The sequence below is a fragment of the Narcine bancroftii genome, chromosome 5, assembly GCF_036971445.1.
Source record: "Narcine bancroftii isolate sNarBan1 chromosome 5, sNarBan1.hap1, whole genome shotgun sequence".
Classification (NCBI taxonomy): Eukaryota; Metazoa; Chordata; class Chondrichthyes; order Torpediniformes; family Narcinidae; genus Narcine; species Narcine bancroftii.
Genome location: NC_091473.1, coordinates 68,050,007 through 68,071,168, shown reverse-complemented (window position 1 = coordinate 68,071,168; position 21,162 = coordinate 68,050,007). Strand labels below are relative to the sequence as shown.

Genomic DNA, 21,162 nt, shown 5'->3' with positions numbered 1-21,162 from the left:
CATGAGGGGAAATTTCTTTACGCAAAGGGTGGTAGGGATGTGGAATGAGCTTCCGGCAGACGTGGTTGAGGCGGGTTCATTGGTTACATTTAAGGAAAGACTGGATAGTTACATGGAGAGGAGAGGACTAGAGGGGTATGGACCGGGTGCTGGTCAGTGGGACTAGGAGGGTGGGGATTTGTTACGGCATGGACTAGTAGGGCCGAACTGGCCTGTTCTGTGCTATAAGTGGTTATATATGTTATATATATGTTATATATGATGTCCTGACTTATAAACTCAAATGCCAAGGAATGCAGAAGTCTGCAGAATATGACAAGCAAATCAAGTTCATCATGGGCACCGACATTGTATCCACTAAGGACATCTACGTGAGGGGCGCTACCACGAAAAAGCTGTCATCATCATCAAAGATCCCCACTACAGAAATCTGTAGTCCAACAGCAAATCACAAAAATCTGTAGACACCATGGTTGAAGCTCAGCAGATCAAACAGTGTCCTTTATGCAGCAAAGGTAAAGATACAGAACCAAAGTTTCGGACTTGAGCCCTTTATGTAGTCAGCATCTCCAGGTTCAAAAAAGGTTTCTTTCTAATAGCTATCAGGCTCTTGAACTTCCTTCTATTGGCCAAATCATAACACTTCCACAAGACCACCAAAGATCTGGCTGTACTACTGACAAAGCTAATCTTTTGCACTATTGACCAATTGACTATGAATATTTATTATTTCTTTTCTCTTCCTTTTATATTTGTAATCTTTTTATCTTAGTCATACTATTTATGTTAGAGTATTTTACATAACCGTGAAGGTGCGAGTAAAACTTTCATTACATCTGTATGAATACATCCTTTGTATTGACAATAAACTTTCATTCATTCATCGTCAGCGGTACATAGATGTCAGACAATGACAATAGGTTGCAACTGGCTGATGTTTCAGTGCTGATCTCTAAGACAAAGTGCTAATTACAGCCTGGTTAACACAGCATATTTATTCAGACTCATCATGTGGAGACCTGGGCATGTGCTGCAATCTCTTGACTGGTATCTATCTTTTGGAATTTTGAATACACTACATGTATAGGTTCTTTCCGTTCTCTATCTTACAAGTTACATCCTCAGACAACTCTAATAAATCAATAGGGCAGTAACTCTCTTTGATAAGATCAAGTCACTTTGGTTCATCATGCAAAGTTGTACTAAGCATTTTATTTGATGTTTCTGCACCAGAATTTGTAAATCAAATAAATCATGCACTACAATGGAGTAATGAACTGCAGTGCACTTGTTCATAAGAAAAAAAAATACAATGAAAAATACTTGGGAGATACCATTTAAAAGAGGGATTTAATTTTAAATAAAGAATAAATACTTATGTCACTGAAGCTGCTCCCTAGGAAACAAATATGCCAATTAACTGCAGTTATTAAAATTAAGTATTTGTCTGTCTTTTGCACAACTCAGCAACCTTTTTTCAAACTTCATCCAGTAATTTAGTCGGGTCTTATTTTTGAATACATAAAAACAGATGAGGCTTCAGTTTAACTTCTCGTGCAGTGCTCAAGACTCTGATTCTGTTATGTACCACAACTGAAAACCTCATTTCCACAAAGAAAAAAATTGAAAAAAGGAAAAGCAACCACGCAGATACAGTGGTGCATTCAAAACTACCAAGGCCCAGTAACTTTCCTTCACAGCGTGATAAAGTGAACTGTTGTTTCAGAAAGTTAAATAGCTTGATAAAGGTGAATAATAAACACCTTACAATAGTTACCCATCTGATGATGGGTAATATGCTTCAGTGTTCAATTTCTACATTGCTTCAGAAGAATTTGATCATTCGAGGCTTCACTACATCTCAAACAACTTAGTTAGGAAGACCCATTTTAAAAGGAAAATCAAGGTCAGAGACAAGAAAACCTACTTGTAATTGTCATCCTCAACAAATTTCTGAAGTTCTTCAATGTATTGCACTGAACTCAGGTATTTCTGAACATGAGGCAGCAAAGGGATATCTAAAGAAAACAATGCATCAAAGAGAGAAAAATATCAAACATTTTATTAGGGAATTCAAATGAATTGATGGTGTAACTTTTTCAAGAAACTCACCATAATCACAAGATTGTTGAAGATCAGAAATGATTCTCAAAATATTGTTCATTAGGTTTGATCTTTGTTCATTCTCAATGATGCTGTGTGTGGATGGGTATGCAGAGTCAATATAAGTCAAATCAGACAAATAAATGCCTGTAAAACATAAAGGATAAAAAAAAGACATGATAAAGTGAAAATAGAACAAACCTCTGAAAACCAAAGTGCTAAAAAATTTTAGGGAGATTAGAAAATTGCAATTTAAGACTGCATATGGATGTCAAAATAGAGAAACATTTATTACATTTTTTTTCAGAATCTGATTTTCAACTGAAATTCTTTCACTAACAGCTGATGTCATAAAATTAAATATCTTACTGAAGTTCCAATAATCTACTGATTCGAACATTTAAGAAATGAGAGGTGCAGATGGGGCTGCATTTATGGCCCATCCAAAGGAGTGCAATGTAACCACAGTCAAAGAGAATGAAAGAAGGCATTTCAGTTCATCACATCCACATCAACCTGTGGTAATCCATCCATATTTAATCCAATTTTCCAAACCTTGGCTCATTGCAAGGCCCAGGATAAAACACGAAAATTTGCAGACACCATAGTTCAAGTGAAAACACAATGCTGGAGAAACTCAGCAGGTCAGTGTACTTTATGTGGCAAAGATAAAGATGCATAACCAAAGTTTTGGGCTTGATCCCTTCACCAAGGTATGAAAAAATGTAAATAATGATGTAATGTATACATTGTCAAATGCTTTTTGAATAAAATTTGGAATGTGAACTTTAATCACATGTGAATTGTTTGATTACAAATTTAAAACTGTGGAGCACAGTGGCAAATAAAAGAAAAAAAGTGTCTTTGTCCCAAACATTATGGTCCATAGATTATCAGAATCTCTCACTCAGGGTGGAGGTCTGAAATGAAAAGACACAGGTTGAAGATGAATGGAGAGAAATTTAAAGGAGATTCAAAAGATCATTTCTCACATCGAAGGGGGTGAATATTTGCAGTACACTGCCAGATATGATTACAATATTTAAAAAGTACTTGGATAAAAAAAATGACTAGAGTAATACAGGGTCAGCGCGAGTAAACTGGATTAATGCTGATAGACATCACAGTTGGCATGGATGAGGTGGGCCATAAAGCCCATTTCAATGCTGTATATTTCCATGATTCTATGATCTGATTCCATGGCAGAACTGCAGCAGGCAGCCAATAAAAACATATGATCTTCTATATTATCCTTTTCCCTTCTTTGGTCAATTCCTATTCCACTAGAATCTGCACAAAAGCAGAAAATAGTATCGTAGTATTCCATTGTCAGTTTATTTACCATGCAGCTGATGGGACATTTCTTCTGACCATGACCAGACAAGCATGGAGCCCTGAACTTGTATGTTAATCCAGGAAACAGCACAAATCTAAACTGTCCACATAGTAATAACTGAAGTTGTTTGATTTAGGTGTTAAAGGTTAATCATCTGTTATTTCTAGGTGATTATACCTACAAAAAGGAAAATTGCTTCCACATACAAATTCATAAAATTGCACAAATAAAATGGGAGGAATAAGATCAGGCAGTGAACTATTTCTTATTTTTCATTTCACAGGATGTTGACAAAGCTGACATCCCATCTTCAATTAGTCTCAGGATGGTGATGCTGTTCTTTTGGAAGTTCCAGGATTTAGACTCAGCAATGATGATATAATGGTAGTTCAACTACAAGTCAGGTTCGTGTGTGACTTGGGTGGATATGCACATCCTTGGCATCATCTTAGTCAATCTCTTCTGCAACCTCTCCATGATCCTAACATTCTTTCCAAAACAGAGTGCCCAGAGCTGACATAATACTCCAACTCAGACCAAGCCAACAAAACTTCCTTGCCTTACTGTCTTTGATACTGGAGGTAAAATCAAAGACTTCAATATGTAATTTTTTCTTAAAGAAACCACATAACTTCATTTGTACTCCCGACTTAAAATATTTGAACATATTCTGTGTTCAAATTTCTTGACAAATTTTAATTCCAAAGTACATATGACATTTTAAAATAATAATTAATTTTCCCAATGGCTAATTAATCACCAGTTTATGTCTGCCTAAAGCCTATTATGTTATGATTTTACAACACACCCACATTCTGCATTCATCTCCTTTCTTTCTTTTTCAATCTTTTTATTAAACTTATTAAACAATACATGAGGAGAATAGAACACTGAAACCCTTTTTCCACTGTCATCCCAGTTAATTGGCCAAGCAGTGTCCTGGGATAGAAAGCCATTTGTGTTGTTTCCACTGGGCCACCTTTAACTGGGACACTGACTGCTTTTCCACTGAATGTAACTCATCCCCGAGATCAGAGAATCTATCTTCAAATGGAAACGGGTGACTTTCTACTGTCCTTTTTCTACTGGTTTAATCAAATTGACACCAGGGATATGAGTAGGGGTAGAGGCCGTCAATCCCCAGCATGAAATGACATCATTTGATGCTAGTACGCTGACTGTTTTCTTTTTCCACTGGTCCCTGTCCAAGATAATTTCCTGTTAACTCCTGGGACAATGTGTCAGTGGAAAAGGGGCTAGAATAGAATAGTAAAAACAGAAACATCAATTTATTGCAATACATAATACAACGTATAACATACTGAACAATATTATCCCTTTCTCCTCAATTTGGAATATTCAAAAAAATTTTAAAAAAATTATTAAAACCCTATCTAACCTACCGAAATAAACCAAAAAAAGCGACAAGAAAAAAAGGCAAGGCAGTCTAAACTGAGAGTTCACTTCAAAAGATCAATACAAACTATTTATCTGATCTTTGCCAATAAAAAAAACAACCGAAATCCAAAACAGTCTGGAAGATTAAGTCAAAATACAAATTAACTCATACAAAAATAATTTATAAAAGGACGCCGGGACTCTTCAAACTTAACAGAGGTATCAAAAGTGTAACTTCTAATTTTTTCTAAACTTCAACATAACTTGAGAGAACCATTGCATCAAAGTAGCTGAATTAGGATCTTTCCATTTAAATAGAATGGCTCTTCTGCCACTACCCAAAGTGCAGAAGTGGAAACATGACCCACCTCTGGAACTAGAATTCCAAAAATAGCAGTCAATGGATTAGGTTGCAATCTAATACTCAGTATAATTGACAAAGTTTTTAATATATTTGTCCAATACTTCTCCAATACAAAGCAAGACCAAAACATATGTGTTAGTGTGGTCACTTGAGATTTACATCAATCACACATAGGACTAACATTAGGAAAGATATGGCCAATTTATCTTTCGATATATGAACTCGATGTACCACCTTAAAGTGAATCAATGCGTGATGAAGAGGTATTAATCATTCCAAAAATCTTTTCCCAAAGTTCCTCTGGGAGAAGTGACTGAAGTTCTAATTCCCAATCTCCTCTAATTTTATCATTAGAGATCGATTGTAATTTTAATAACATTGTAAGAAAGTTAGGTAGCATATTATTCAAAAAACTTCCAACTTGGAAATATCAAAAAATGTGACTTGGGTATATTATATTTGTTGGATATTGTATCAAAAGACATTGAACATCCATCTATAAACAGATCTGAAAAATAGATAATTCCTTTGCTTTTCCAAATGCATTAATCTCCAAATGCCAAAATAGGCTGTTAACCACGATATCCAGATGCAAGCACAGATCATCAGTACACATCAACAATACATATGTTTTGGTCTTTCTCTGTATTGGAGAAGTATTGGATAGATATTTTCAAGACTTTGTCAATTATAAGTCAGTAGTAGGTAAATTATTGGAAGGAGTTCTGAGAGATAGGATATATAGGTATTTGGACAGCCATGAGCTGATTAAGCATAGCTTTGTGCATAGTAGGTCGTGTTTAACAAATATTGTAGAGTTTTTGAGGAAGTTACCATGAAAGTAGATGAAGGAAAGGTTGTGGATGTTGTCTTCATGGATTTTAGTAAGACTTTTGATAAGGTCCCACATGGGAGGTTAGTTTAGAAGGTTAAGACACTAGGTACACATAGAGGGGTTTTAAATGGGATTCAAAATTGGCTGTGTAGGAGAAAACAGAGTGGTAATGGATAATTGCTTCTCAGACTGGAGGCCTTTGATGAATGGTCTGATTAGGGATCTTTGATGGGACCATTGTTTTGTTGTCTATCAATGATTTGGATGATAATGTGGTAAATTGGATTAGCAAGTTGGTTGATAACACAAAGCTAGGAGGTGTAGTTGACAGTAAGGAAGATTTTCAAAGATTGTAGAAGAATCTGGACCAAGAGGGAGAATGGGTCAGTAAATGGATGATGGAGTTTATTGCAGACAAGTGTGAGGTATGCATTTTGGAAGAGCAAATCAAGGAAGGACGTACACTGTAAATGGAAGAGCGGAAGATCAAAGAGACTTGGGGATACAGGTACATTAGGGTGGCGTCGCAAGTGGACAGGGTTGTAAAGAAAGTTTTTGGCATCTTGGCCTTTTTAAATCAACGTACTGAGTATAGAAGTTGGGATGTTATGTGGAAGTTATATAAGATATTGGTGAGGCCAAATTTGGAATATTGTGTGCAGTTCTGGTGCCTAACTACATGAAAGGTATCAAAAAGATTGAAAGAGTGCAAAAAGATTTACTACGATGTTGTAGGGTGTTCAGGAGTTGAGTTACAGGAAAAGGTTAAACAGGTTAAGACTTTATTCCTTGGAGCAATGAAGAATAAGCAGAGATTTGATACAGGTTTACAAAATTATGAGGGGTATAGACAGAGTAAATGCGAGTAGGCTTTTTCCACTGAGATTAGGAGAGATAAATACGAGAAGACATGGCTTTAGGGTGAAAGGAGAAAGGTTTAGGGGGAACATTGGGGGAACTTCTTCACTCAGAGAGTGGTGGGATTGTGGAATGAGCTGCCATCTGATGTGATGCGTGCGGATTCGATCTTGAGTTTTAAAAATAAATTGGTTAGAAACATGGATGGGAGAGGTCCAGAGGGTTATGGAATGGGAGCAGGTAATTGGGACTAGCAAAACAATGATCGGCACAGACTATAAGGGCTGAATAGCCTGTTTTCTGTGCTGTAGCATTCTATGTTTCTAACAGTAGTGGTCATAAATAACAAACCTAAAAAAAAATAACTTCTTTATTGTTCTACCGCTTGCTGCAATGCCAAATTTGTAGAAACCACAAATAATTCACAAGTCTTCATGAGGCATGGAAATTGTAAGTGGATAGCAAGAGGAGAGATGGGACCAATTAAGGATAAAGAAAGTGATCCATGCAAGTGGAAGGCAAAACTGCAATACTGGCATACTCCAGAGATAGGCACTGGAAATACTAGTATACCTTTTTCATTTATGAAGAGATTGGCTTCTAGTAAAACTTTTCTTCAAGCAAAAATGTATAAATCAAGAAAGCATTTCCCATTAGTTTCAATGTAAAGACTTTGGTTGTACAGGTACATAATCTTTTATCCAAAACCCTTGGGACCAGACACTTTTCAGAATTTTTCGGATAATAGAATAATAGTAAAACAATTTGAAGGGGCGGGTGTGACTTGAAAGGGTGGTGGCAGCGGCCCAGACATACAAGGAACGTCCTCCTTCTTTGTCCTCGTGTTCACTCTCAATTACACAATGCCAAATACAACATGGCAGCCATCAAGTTCAGCTCTGATGAGACCTCCTTGTTGTTGTTTATTTTGACGCATTGGCCACCCCTGCCAGAGGTGCTTTTTTGCACCTAGCTAGAAGGGTTTCTGGATGGGAGTGGAGGCGGGGGGGGGGGGGGGGTGGTGGCAGCACTGGACAGACGGACAGGGGGAGGGGATGGTAAATTAAATGAAATAAAGATAGACCATAAAATTGCTAGCACAGAGACACAGGGCTGGACAGGGGTAGGTTGCAATGGGTCATGTTTAGTGCCAAACGCCAGCTTTGGTACTAAGTCATGACCTGACATCCATGAAAAAATATTTGGTTTTCGGAGGTTTCGGTTTTCAGAATTTCAGATAAAAGATTATGTACCTGTATTCTCAAGAACTGCTTCCCAGGGAACCAATTAAGGTGACCTTATTGAATTGTTAGTTTTAGGGGAAAAATTGGAGTCCATGACCAGATCAGCCATGATCTTATTAAATGGTAGGACAGGTTCACTCTTGCACCTATTTCAGTTAGCCTGACCTCAGTGGAAAGTAAAATATTAGAAGCAATTACAAGCTAGTTGTGACTTGATATTTCAAAAAACCTATTTACTTCAGAAATATAACAGTCCTCACACACCTGAGGCAATAAAATATACTTTTATTAATAAATAAGTTTTAAATCAACAGAAATGTTTATGACTCTTTGGAGTACTTCCTTGTGAAACCTGCAACAAAATCCTGTTCGTTTCTTACTTAAGATAAGGCCTTGTCCATTTAAAAATGAGATGTGATCATTATTCTTGCATTTTGGTGACAGTTCCTCAAAGGCTGGAACAAGTTGAGACAGACTCTTGAGAAACAAATAAATGAAAGGGTATAGAATTTAGCAAGCATACCAGAATGATGAGGTGGCACCAATTAAATGTGTGGTCCTTTTCTATAGCTAATTTGTGAGTGCTTTGCTTGTTGAGGAGGTGGGTATAGAGTTGTCACTAATGTTCAAATGATTGTTCTGCTGGGTAATCTCAATATAATAGAGGTGGCAATGTAGTAGACTGTTCATGGGTGGCTGATGATTGAAACCCAAGCAGCATATCATATAAAAACATCTAGACGGCTTTTTTTTTTGTCTCATTAAGGTCCTTCCAGAAAAACATTACAGTTTCCATGATGCAGTTGAGATTATTCTCTCTGAAGATAGCTATCACTTTTTTGATGTGGCAAAAAAAGCTGCCCCTTCTAGGTATTCGTTGTGCTTTACTGCTTGTATTAATAGGAGATAACAAAGGATTATTTGTTGTGATAAACAAAAGATTGTAAATCAAGAACATAATTCCAGCAAGTTAACAAGACGTAATTGTCCTTTGGTAAAGATCACTAAACCTGAGAAATTAGAAGTTGTGATTTTTAAATTACCATTCGAAAAGTGAAAAAAACAGTGTGTGATAAAGTCAACGTCCTTAAAATTATGTAGACATTCCAATACTTAGTGATACAGTGGCGTTGTGGAAATAAACCACTTGGTGACCACTTGAAAAAAATCTATTCATGACACTGTAATGAAGTTGGGAGAGGGGAAATGGTTATGTCTAAATTACAAAAACAACTCATGTAAGTCCCCATGTTCACAATAATTAACTCATGTTACTAAATTAAAATCTGCCACATACAGAATATTGGAGCCATCCAATGCTGAATTGATACTGGAGTATTAAAACTCGAACAAACCACCATTTTCAAAAATCTTGTGCACATCCTGAGCTCCCCAAGCAACTCATTCCATGCACTGGGAAAACAGCCAGTTCTGTTGGTTTCTGAAACTTTATAAATATTACAGGATATGCAGTTGAGAAACTCGACCTCGATCCACTTAATGATTTTCCAACATGGCTTCCCTGTCTGCCAAAATATAAAGTGAGCTCAGTTTAGTTCCGAATTGCTGCCAACATCAAATAAATAAAAACTCTCCAAAATGTCTCACTTTAATAAAAGAAACAAAACTCCACTTTACAAAAAGTAACACTGAAACTATTTCAAAACAAGCCATGATTTAGAAAAATGAAATCAATACAACTGAAAGATTGATCAAACTATTTTAGGACATAAATTGAAAGAGTTCAAACATGTTGAGTAAATTTTAAAATAATTCTTGAAGAGTGAATTGGAACTATGACAATACTTGATCTAAAGAATATTGGTTTTGAAATAAGTTGAATCCAACCTGTCATTCTGAAAAAAATAAAGTTACTGAGAAAGGAGAGTATACTGTACCCATTGACCTGCATCCATTAAAACACAATGAATCAGCTCCTCTCATTCTTCCATCATGCCAAAATACTTGTGCTTTTGTTAAGACCATCATTTCTCAGGAGTACATCCTCAGAATTTTCCAACCACAATCTTAAACCTGTTTCCATTCTCATTCTAACATCTCTTGGATAATCCATAGTTGACATACATTTCACCACAGGTTCGCCATGCAAAGTACACTCAGTCTTTTATCTGCAAGTTAATACAAAGTTGGTTCCAGGGCCCATTTCAATTGTTTTTAAACAAAGATTATCTAATTACATGTTCACACTAAGGATCCCATCATTGTCTTTATAAACATGGTAATCTGTTTTCAGATTGCTTGTGTCTAGTAGCACCTTGCCATTCAAATGGAACACAATCTTTAGGCCCCTTTACATTGCCCTTTAAAGACAGTAATTAACTGCTGCCTTTTTACTGATTCACTTACCTGTGTGAACATGACGAACACATATGAGGGGATCATTTTCATCCCAGTACTTACCCGCCAAGGTAGGTAGTATCAGAGCTGATGCATTTCGCATCGGCTCCAACGTAAAAGACTTATCCGCCTTCCCGGCACAACAAGCTGCATATCCTGTAATATTTATAAAGTTTCAGAAACCAACAGAACAAGCTGCAGATCCTGCCTCCTTCTGCACCAGGTGGCTGGGTCCCTATGTAAAAAGTTGCACTGAACTGGGTTTTCTTGATTCAGTGTGAACGCTCCGATCCAACCTGACCTGGCTTTAAACACTGGTCATTGTGGAATAATTGCTTTTTAGAACATTACGTGTTTATTTGGGGTATTCATTGATACAAGGAGAGGACCCTAGTGACATCCATATTTTTTGTTATCAATGTGAAATCTATGATTCTATTGTGACAGAGTATATAAAGGTGTTTGGGACATAAATTGGGAAAGGTTTGTTAGAGCAGGTCACACACAAACACTTTAAAACACAGAATGTTTGCAGGAGCTTTTGCAAGAGTGCTCAGACTCATGATGGACTGTTATTAGCAAAAGGCAACAAATGTAACAACATGCAGTGGCAGCTTTGTCTGGAAAACAGAATTTACTGTCTGGAAGGTCATGTGATCTTTGCAGGCAGAGAGGAGAAAAAAAAGAGGAGAGACACAGACATTGGTTCCAGAGGGACAAGCAAGCAAGCTCTGGAAGACGGACTGGTCAAAGGAGAGGACTGACTGCCCGGTGTTTCTGTTGGAATAGGATAAACAGAAAGGAACTCTGTGGAACTCTGAAAGAAAGAGGTCATCATCTGGAGAACCCTGAAGGGGACGTTTCGTCAGCGAGACACTGGAGTGCCTGATTAAAAAGGAATCAGTTGTGGATGTCCAGGAACAAGAAAAACTCTCTGAAAACCAACAAGAACCCTTCTGAGTGGTAAACATTTACCTGTAAGCACCAAAGCCTGGTGAATTTTATTAATGTTAACTTCTGTGCACAGTATAAGAATTGCCTGCAACCAGTGAATTGGACAGTAAACCAAAGAACTTTGTTGAATTTACACACACATGCGCTTAGAATTAGAAGGGGGTTAAGTGAGTCAATAGGGATAAGTTAAAGTTTGATTCTATTTTCATGTTCAAAGATAATTAAAAACAACTTTTGTTTAAGTTACCCTTTGTCATGTTGCTTATCTATTGCTGCTGGGTTCTGGGGTCCTCTAGACTCATAATATTATCCCTCCGGCTTTATCCTAATGCATAGGAAATACAGACAGTCCAAGTTCTGCACCAGTTTTATTTAAGGTTCTTCTCAAACTGTTCCCAAATAAACAATACAAGATCAAATATATTATTCTGTTATTGTAATATTTTGTTTTATACTAGATATGGATTCACTTTCAATATTGAAAGAGCAGAATGAATTGACCTAGACTCATTCACCAAAAAAAGTGCCACAGAATGCATAAAATGTATTTGCAAATTTCACATCAGAATAAAAGGAACAATATTACAAGACGAGATTCAGTGACTGACTATACATTCTTGTTGATTGGAAGAGTTTATGTTCAAAAAGGACAGAAAAGTATTTTGGGGAGCAGGGGAAATCATAATCAGGTTATTTTTGTGTTGTTGAACCATTAATTTCCAAGACATGGAGAAAATTTGACAAACTCAAAGGAGTTGAAACTGAATATGTTGCATTTTTCCAGTAGCTCTCCCAATCAGTTTACTCTAAATCACACATGTCAAACTCTGGCCCGCGGGCCAAATTTGGACCGCGATATAATTATATTTGGCCCGCAAGATCATTTCAAAAATGTATTAGAGGTGGCCCGCTGGCCGCCGTGCCAGTATAGCGCATGCACAGTAATACAATAAATCCCAGAATGCATTGGCGTCAGCCCGCTAATCGCTCCCACCTCCTCTGTTTACGTTGCAGAGTCTCACCGTGGATTCTGGTGTCAGGGGAAGCCAAGGTCGCTTCCCAGCGCCCGGAACCGGAGGCCTCGGGCCTGACCTCGCCAGGACCATTGCCCACTTCTCCTCCCTGCCGCAGGCCGACCCGCGACTCACGGTGACGGGGCCGCTGATCCGCCGAGATGCCGCCCTGCAGCGAGAGCCGATGCCCCCGCACTGTCGTTGTCCAACCCGATCGCCCGCAAACCCCCACCCTCCCGCACACAGGCCTGAGTAAGTATTATGAACTTTAATCTCAGGATAAAACGATCTTCCAATAGTTTCATGTCATTCCTGGTTAAAAATGGTCCTGCACCTGGATACAAGCTCATTAGGCATAAAACTTGAAAAGTGTGTAAATCAAAGGATATCTGTGCCAATGGAAAAAGGGCATGGCAAATAACCCTGCTAGAGTTCATGCCCATTTGATTGTTTCAGGAATCATGTTATTCTCTCCCACATTCTCAATAGCCCTCAGATTTTACTATTTGACAGCACACTAGCAACATTTGACAAATCCTCTATAGAGAAATATTATTTATTGAATATTTTATTTCTTATTTGTTAATGCTTCTGGAAAGAGTTTATCCAAAACTATTATTAAACATTTATTTTAATAAGAAAAAGTTTAACATTACATATGTTGAAAGAAGAGAAAACATGCAGATGTTGTTGAAAATTTTCAATAAATATTTAGTTCGGCCCTCGACTTAGTCCAAGTTTTTAATTTTGGCCCTCCGTGAATTTGAGTTTGACACCCCTGCTCTAAATGATCAAATATTTATTCACATTTTAATCTTCATCCGGTGAAAAGAGTGAACATTACAAATCTCAATAATTTGGCTTATAAAGGACTAACTGGTTTACAGAAAGTCAATGAAACCACGAGGTAAGAAATCAGTCAGGCAGAATCTTCCGCAGAACAATTTGAACTAATTTAGTTACTCCTGCACTACAGTAACCTTAGGCGTTCTTGCAATTCTACATGATTGCCAACATCACAAAGCAGGAACAATTCTTCCAGATTACTGAACTAGTAATGGGATTTATTTTATTAAACACAAACAAAGTGGTTTATTTCAAGGAATTGTTAATTTTCATCCTGATAGAAACTCTATCAGGTTAGCAACCTCACAGTGGTGATGTAACTTTGAAGTTACATTTGGTGTAATGAAGTGTCACACGAATCTGCTGCAAAAATAAAGTTAGCAAAAATAGAGAACTCACACATTCTCTCAGCAAGAAATTGAAAATTCAAATTGCAATCAAAACCTCACAAGAATACAGGTAGAAAATAAGGCTATATAACTTGGAATATGATGTGACTCACTTTCTGTTTCTTTCACATTCTGAAAGAAGATTGTCGAAAAAACTATAATAGTGAATTAAAAGAGGACAAATTTTTAATCATGAATTAACGTATTGAAATGAAATTCAGAAAGATTTTATTCTTCAAAAAAACCAGCAAATTAAAAAAAAGTCAGTGATGCAGTTTGTCCCAGTTTAATATCAGATCAGCCAGGTCCCCCAGAAGAGAGGAAAGTATCATACTTTCAGAATACATTAAATTTTTAAAAATAATACATTTTTTTAAGACAGATTTCACTTTGCTGTTCTCAGCAGATTAAGTTAAGAATATGTCCAAAATTAAAAATGTATGGCCTCTTCTGAATCCCATTTTTTGAAAGGCAGTTCAATAAATTTTTGGCAATGTTAAATAAAAGCACATTGGAAAATTCAACATAAAACTGAAGTTGTCAAAATAATTTTACAAAGAGCAATAAGATGGATATTAATCTTTCCAGAATGCACAAAAACATAAACAAGATCAGCTTAACCACTGTCTTGATTTTCACAAATGTGATCAAATATGTGAAATAAATGTAAAAAAAAACAATTAATATTGATTAGTCACTGCAAATACACAATAATTTAAACACACTATCAAAATGTGACTGTTCTTTGACCTAAAAAAGAGCATCGAAACCTTGAATCATCCAAATCTATACAGCGCACTGCAGCGGGCTGAGCGACCGTGTGTGTGGACGGGCCGAATCGCCACAACAGTCGGCCATCCCAAGATGGCGCAGGACCTCCTTCACTACTGAGAAGAAGCTTGTAGTTGATGCCACATGTGAGCTAAGGGAACTCCCCCACCCCCCCCACTTCCATGTAGAACACTGCCAGCCGAGGAGTGATGGTGCAAAGTGCTGAAGTCACTTCAGAAGTCACCACATACATCAACGGAAGTGGGCGTTCCCCAGGGGCAATGTGGCGAATTCAAATAATGTCAGTTTTTGGTTCACCCTCGTTCTGTGTGGACATCTTTTCATTTTGTAGTACTGCCGCAGCTGTCACTACAGTGGTGACCCTGACGGTTCCAACGTCTTGAAACCTGCATCAAATGCATCAGAATGTAAGAATCCACTACTACTACAGTTGTAATGGCTGTGACCAATGGGGTGGGTGTGCAAACCAGCCCAGGAACTGGCTGAGTCCTAGTTGCACATCAGGGGAATCACTTCAGAGGACACCAAGTCCTAGTATGTCATAAGCACTCTGTATGCCGCCACCACTGCCAAAGTAAGCTCCTTCATGGAGAACCCACCAATGGAGCGTAAATACAAGCAGATCCGACGGTTCCTCCTCGACTCCCTAGAACTCAGCCAGTACGAGCATGCCGTTTGGATCTTAAACATGCAGGGCCTGGGCGACAGGAATCCCTTCGAGCTCATGCACAAGATGGTGGCCCTAGCGGATGGGCATACAGACGGTTTCCTCTTCGAGGCTCTGTTCTTCTCCAAGCTGCCGATACACGTTTCCTTAGTGGTTTTGGACATAGATTTCAGCGCCACGCACCTGGTTGCCAAGGAGGCAGACAGGCTCTTTCCGCACCACACAGAAGAGCTCCCTCCACATGCAGCCTGTCTACACTGTCAGCGCCTCCGTCATGACCAGCCCACCGGAAACCCCAACAGTGGCCGTGACACAGCAGCAACGTGATAGGTGCACAAAGAAGCACGATGAATACTGTTTCTACCACCACCAATGGGGCCGGAACGCTCGGCGGTGCACCCCTCCATGCTCATACTCCACTACCAAACCTAACAAGGTGACAGGAAACGGGCAAGCCAGCTGCCGATAGTGGTCTCAGTGGTTGGCGCTCTGAAAGGCCTACTCTACATCAGAGACCAATGGATGAAGAGGGACTTCCTAGTCGACATGGGCGCAGAAATCAGCCTTGTCCTGCTGACATATTTTGAGGCCAGATACAAGCCCAAGGGCCTCCCCCCACAAGCAGCTAATGAATCCTCCATCCCAAGCTACGGGACCCACCTGGTCACCGTCCACGTCGCAGACGAGGTCTTCCAGCGGCAGTGGACAGACACTACTCGGAGCAGACTTCCTACGGGCACATGAACTGCCGGTGGACATGATGAGATGCCGGCAACGTTCCTTCCTGCCATTAGGGATGAACGCCCTGGTTCGAGATGAGTACACCTGCCTACTGGCCAGGTACCCAGCCTTACTGGTCCAAAATTTCCATGATTCTAACCCGCCACATGGCATGGAGCACCACATACGGACCAATGGGCCCCGATGCCTCCTGGAAGTCAAGCTCCAACAAGCCAAGGCTGAGTTCGCTGCCATGGAGGAGTTGGGGATTGTCCGCCATTCAAATAATCTGTGGGCCTCCCCACTCCACTTGGTGCTGAAGAGCTCTGGTGGTTGGCGTCCATGTAGTGACTGCAGACGGCTGAATGAGGTGACAGTCCCAGACATCCAGGACTTTGCCATGAAGCCACAAAGCTGCTGAATTTTCTCCAAGGTGGACCTCGTCAAAGGAAACCACCAAATCCTGGTACACCCCAGCGACGTTCTGATAATGGCAATCATCACACCCTTTAGCCTTTTCAAGTTTCTGTAGATGCCTTTCAGACTAAAAAAAAGCGGCTCAAACGTTCCAGTGACTAATGGACGTGGTCGGCAGGGACCTCGATTTCATCTTCATCTACTTAGATGACATCCTTATTGCCAGCCCCAATGCCAGTACTCATAGGATGCGTCTGACCCTCCTGTTCGACAGACTGCAGCAGTTCAGGCTCAAGGTGAACTTGGCCAATTGCCAGTTCGGCTCAGAGACACTGCATCACCCCAGAGGGAGCCACACCACTGCCTGACAACGGGCGGCCATTCAAAATTTCCCCAAGCTGAACACAACCAAAGGACTGCAGGAGTTCCTGGGGATGGTTAACTTCTACCATCCCTTCTTACCGGGAGTGCCCACTCTCATGCAGCTCCTGTTTGACCTCATCAAGCTTGGCGACAAGACTCTCCAGTGGACGCTGGATGCCACAGAAGCCTTACATGCCATGAAAATGGCACTAGCAAGGGTCACGGTGCTGGCACACCCAGACTCGACCTCCCCCCTGGCCCTTACAACTGATGTGTCAGACAGAGCAGTGGGCACAGTGCTGGAGGAATAGATTGATGAAAACTGGCTCCCCTTGCTTTCTTCAGTAAGCACCTTCAAACGCTAGAGCTAAAATACAGCTTTGACCGCAAACTGTTGGCCCTGTACCTGGCAATATGGCATTTTCGGTACATGCTGGAAGCAAGGGTTTTCACTGCCTACATGGACCACAAGCTGCTAACCTACGCCCTCGACAAGGTCGGCAAGACAACAGTGGTACCTCTCCTATATCTTAGAGTATACCATGGGCATTTGTCACGTCGCAGGCAAGTCCAACGTGGTGACCGACACACTGTCCAGACCCACGATCACCTCAACCTCAGGAGGACTCGACATCGCCCAGCTCGCCAAGGACCAGATGGAGGACGTGGATGTCCAGGCCCATCGGATGGCCATCACCAGCCTGAAGGTCAGAGATTTTTTCCCATCACCAGGATGCCCGTCCCTGCTGGGTGACGTCTCCACAGGTTTTCCCAGACCTATCTTACCCACTACCTGGCGACGGCGGGTTTTCAACCAGATCTACGGCCTATCCCACCCCTCCATAAGGTCAACGGTCCACCTACTGTCTGACAAGTTCATGTGGCATGGCCTCTGCTGAGACGTAACCCTGTGGGCCCGAACCTGCTTACAGTGCCACGCACTAAGGTACACTGGTGCACGAAAGTCCCAATCCAGACTTTTGAGCCGGCGCAACGCCAGTTCGAGCATGTCCACGTATACATCATTGGCCCACTCCCTGTGAGCCAGGAATGCGGTACTTGTTTACAATGATGGACCATTTTATCTGCTGGCCTGAGGCAATACCTATGCTTGCATGCGACATGAAAATGTGTACCAGGGCTTTCCTATCTACCTGGTTCACGCACGCTTCGGAGTTCCAACCCACATCACTTCAGACTGAGGGGCACAGTTCACCTGGTCCATCCAGAGTAAATTCTGTGGCAGTCAAGTACACCACACTACGGCCTACCACCCCCAAGCAAACGGCCTGGTCGAGCGTTTCCACCACCGCCTGAAAGCTTCTTTGAAAGCCCGCCTGCATGGCCTGAACTGGGTGGATGAGTTTCCGTGCATACTCCTAGGCATTTGCACGGCACTGAAGGAGGTCCTGCCACCCTCGTCCCACTCACCATTCCCAGGGACATCTATTTCAACCCCCGGCCCACAGCCCAGTGCCTTATACATGCTCCAGAGGTTGAGGGTGCAAGTGAGTGAACGGACCCCCCCCCCCCCCCCCGCCACTGACTTGACACAGCTCACTGCCCAGCCACATCCCCGCAGACCTGCAGTCCTCCCACTACGTTTTCGTAAGGAGAGATCAGCAAGGAACACCCCTACAGTGCCCATACAAAGGCCCGTTCAAGGTACTACAGAGAGACGATGTTGTGTTTACACTGGACATTGGCGGTTGACAATGACTGAGTCCCCAAAATTCTTATGTGTACAGAATTCCACAGATTTACTCATCTTGGGGGAATAATTTTTTTCTCATTGCTGTCCTAAACTGTCAACCTCTACTTTGGGACTTCCATATCTGATGCTTAGCCAAGGGAAACATTAATAACTGTATCAATCCTTTCATGTTCAGTGTAACACTTGGTCACTGCTGCACTCAGATTTATGGGCCCAGAGGACCCCCCCAAACCCAGCAGCATTAGAAATTCACCAAGACAAATTGTTTCTTAAACAAAAGTCATTTTTAATTTCCTTTAACGTAAACCAGGATCAAACTTTAACTTATTACTATTAACTTAACTTAACCCCCTTCTAATTCTAAGCACACGTGTATGTAATCTGTATAAGTTCAGAAAAGTTCTTTGATTCGCAGTCTAATCTCACTGCTCACTCCTTGAAGTTCACCTATATTAGACAATTCTTATACTGTGCACAGAGTTTTACATTTATGTATTTTCACCAAGCTCTGGTGGTTAAATGGTTACCACTCTTGTTGGTTTGCAGAGAGAGATTTGTTGCTTGTTGGTCACACACAAACTGATTCCCTCCGATCAGCCACTTCAGTGTCTTGCCGAAGGAACTTGCCCCATCAGGGCTTTCTAAATGATAACCTCTTCTTCTGCAAGTCACCAGAGGTCCTATTGTTTCCCTTATTTCAGGTGAAACACTCTAGCCAGCCATTTCTTTTTGTATGAACCACAAGGGTTTTCATTAGGCTGAACTCAGAACTCACAACACGTCTTCAAAATGGAGTTTGAACAAGCGGCCAGCTTGCCATGACTGCAGAAACCAGTTCTCTCTCTCACTCTCTTAGAGAAAGCCTGTTTGGTCTCTCTCCTCTCTCTCTCTCTGCTAGCAAAACCACATGACCTTCTTAGAACAGCAAACTGCATCTAGAAAGATTGCAGCACTGGACCCAAACTTCTGAGTCCATTCATCTGCTACTTTCAAAATAATAATCCAAATACACCTGCTTTTGAAATTCTTTAGCAAAGCAGTCTCCTTGATTAATTGTCTTTGCAAAGGCTCCAAGTACCTGCATGACACACTTTCAGCAAAGCTCTTGCATTTTAAATGAGATCTGTTTTGTTGACTACAGTTCAGCATTCAATGCCATCATCCCCTCAAAACACAACAGCAAACTCCAAGACCTGAGTCCCAATACCCCACTGTGCAATTGGATCCTGGATTTCCTCGCCACCAGACCTCCAGATTTGGCATTTACATGGAATGATGCCATCAGAGAGCAGCAGCAATCATCAAGAATCCATGTCACCCAGAGTAAGAGCCAAAGGTGCGTTGTTTATTGTCACTGGTTTGGCTGCGGGTGTCAGCGGTGTTCCGGTTCTGGAGAATGCATGCGTTCTGTTTCTCCCAGATTGCAGGCACTATTCACTTTGGTTGTTGGTGCATGCACTGGGGCGGAGGAGGAATAGTTAGCCTGTGTTGACTGGTATGGCTGATAGACAATGGGTGAGTAGGGTTCCGATATTTTCTGTTGACTCTTACATATACGTTAGCAAGCTTGTTACCGTTATCAAGTTAGCAAGGATGTTACCACATTACAATGATCATTACCATGTGATGAGTCCTTTTGTGTTCATTAAAAAAAAATCAGTTTAAAACACATCTGGACTTTGATATGAATTTGTTCTAATGTGTTACAGTAAAGAGCCTACTTAGCTCTGAGTGGCTTTTTATGGATAGTAGTCGCTGCATCCAGGACAACTCTTTTCTCGCTGCTGCCACCAGGTGTCACAAAACTCATACCTCCAGGTTCAGGAAGTTGCCACCCTTCCACCATCAAACTCCTAAACAACAAACCCTATCAGATTTTAGATTTATTGTCAGAGTACTTACGTGACATCACATACAACCCTGAGTTTCTTTTACCTGTGGGCGAGTCAGAATTACCACTAACGGTAATGCAAAAAAAAACTACACAATGTACACATGTAATCAAACAAAGAAATATAAACAAACTGACTGTGCAATACAGAGAGGAAAATAGTGGAGGTATAGCAGTGTTCCTGAACCTGGTAGAATGAGTCTTGTGGCTCCTATACCTCTTTCCTGATGGTAGAAGCAAGAATGGAGGAGGTGTGGATCCTTGATGATTGCTGTTGCTCTCAGCTGGCAGCATTTCCCGTAGATGTTCTCCATGGCGGTAAGGGTTTTGCCTGTGTTGTTCTGGGCTGTGTCCACTAGCTTTTGCAGGGCTTTAACTTGGGGGTGCAGAATAGGAAAAATTATGCAACCACCCTTTACTTTCTCTGGGCAAGCCAATTTTGTGTCCACAAAGATAGGCCTACTTGGATTCCTTGCCTCCCTTCTTTCTGAAGGAGCATTGCATGGGGAACCTTGTCTAAGGTCTTAATGAAATCCATATTCTGTACACTACATCCACTTTTCTACCTTCATCAATCTACTTTGTACATCATCAAAAAATTTAATCAGCCTCGTGAGACAAGACCTTCCCAGATGAAACTATTCTGAATATTCCTCTTCAGATTATGTCTCGCTAGATGAATTAAATGCTGGCTCTCAGGATCTTTTCTAACAGCTTGCCCACACTGAAGTAAGATTCAATGGTCTATAATTTACTGGGTTATCTCTACTTCATTTCTTGAACAGGGAACATTTAAAACCCTCCAATTCCTGGTACTTTTCCCATCCTTAGTGACAATGTGAAGATTATCACCAGTGGCTCAGCAATCCTCTCCTTTGCTTCCTATACCAGTCTTGAGTA

At 40.6% G+C, this 21,162-nt stretch overlaps 1 protein-coding gene across 11 annotated transcripts in view; it reads right to left on the bottom strand.

The window, feature by feature from the left end:
* Positions 1 to 21,162, bottom strand: part of ralgps2 (Ral GEF with PH domain and SH3 binding motif 2) — a 486,036-nt gene that overhangs the window by 129,573 nt on the left and 335,301 nt on the right. For all 11 annotated transcript variants that reach the window (XM_069937722.1, XM_069937721.1, XM_069937720.1 and 8 more), the window contains 2 exons: positions 2,113 to 2,250; positions 1,928 to 2,018 (listed from right to left, as the gene is read on the bottom strand). In XM_069937722.1, coding sequence (XP_069793823.1) covers positions 1,928 to 2,018; positions 2,113 to 2,250 — 229 coding nt within the window. The remainder of the gene's footprint in view (positions 1 to 1,927; positions 2,019 to 2,112; positions 2,251 to 21,162) is intronic.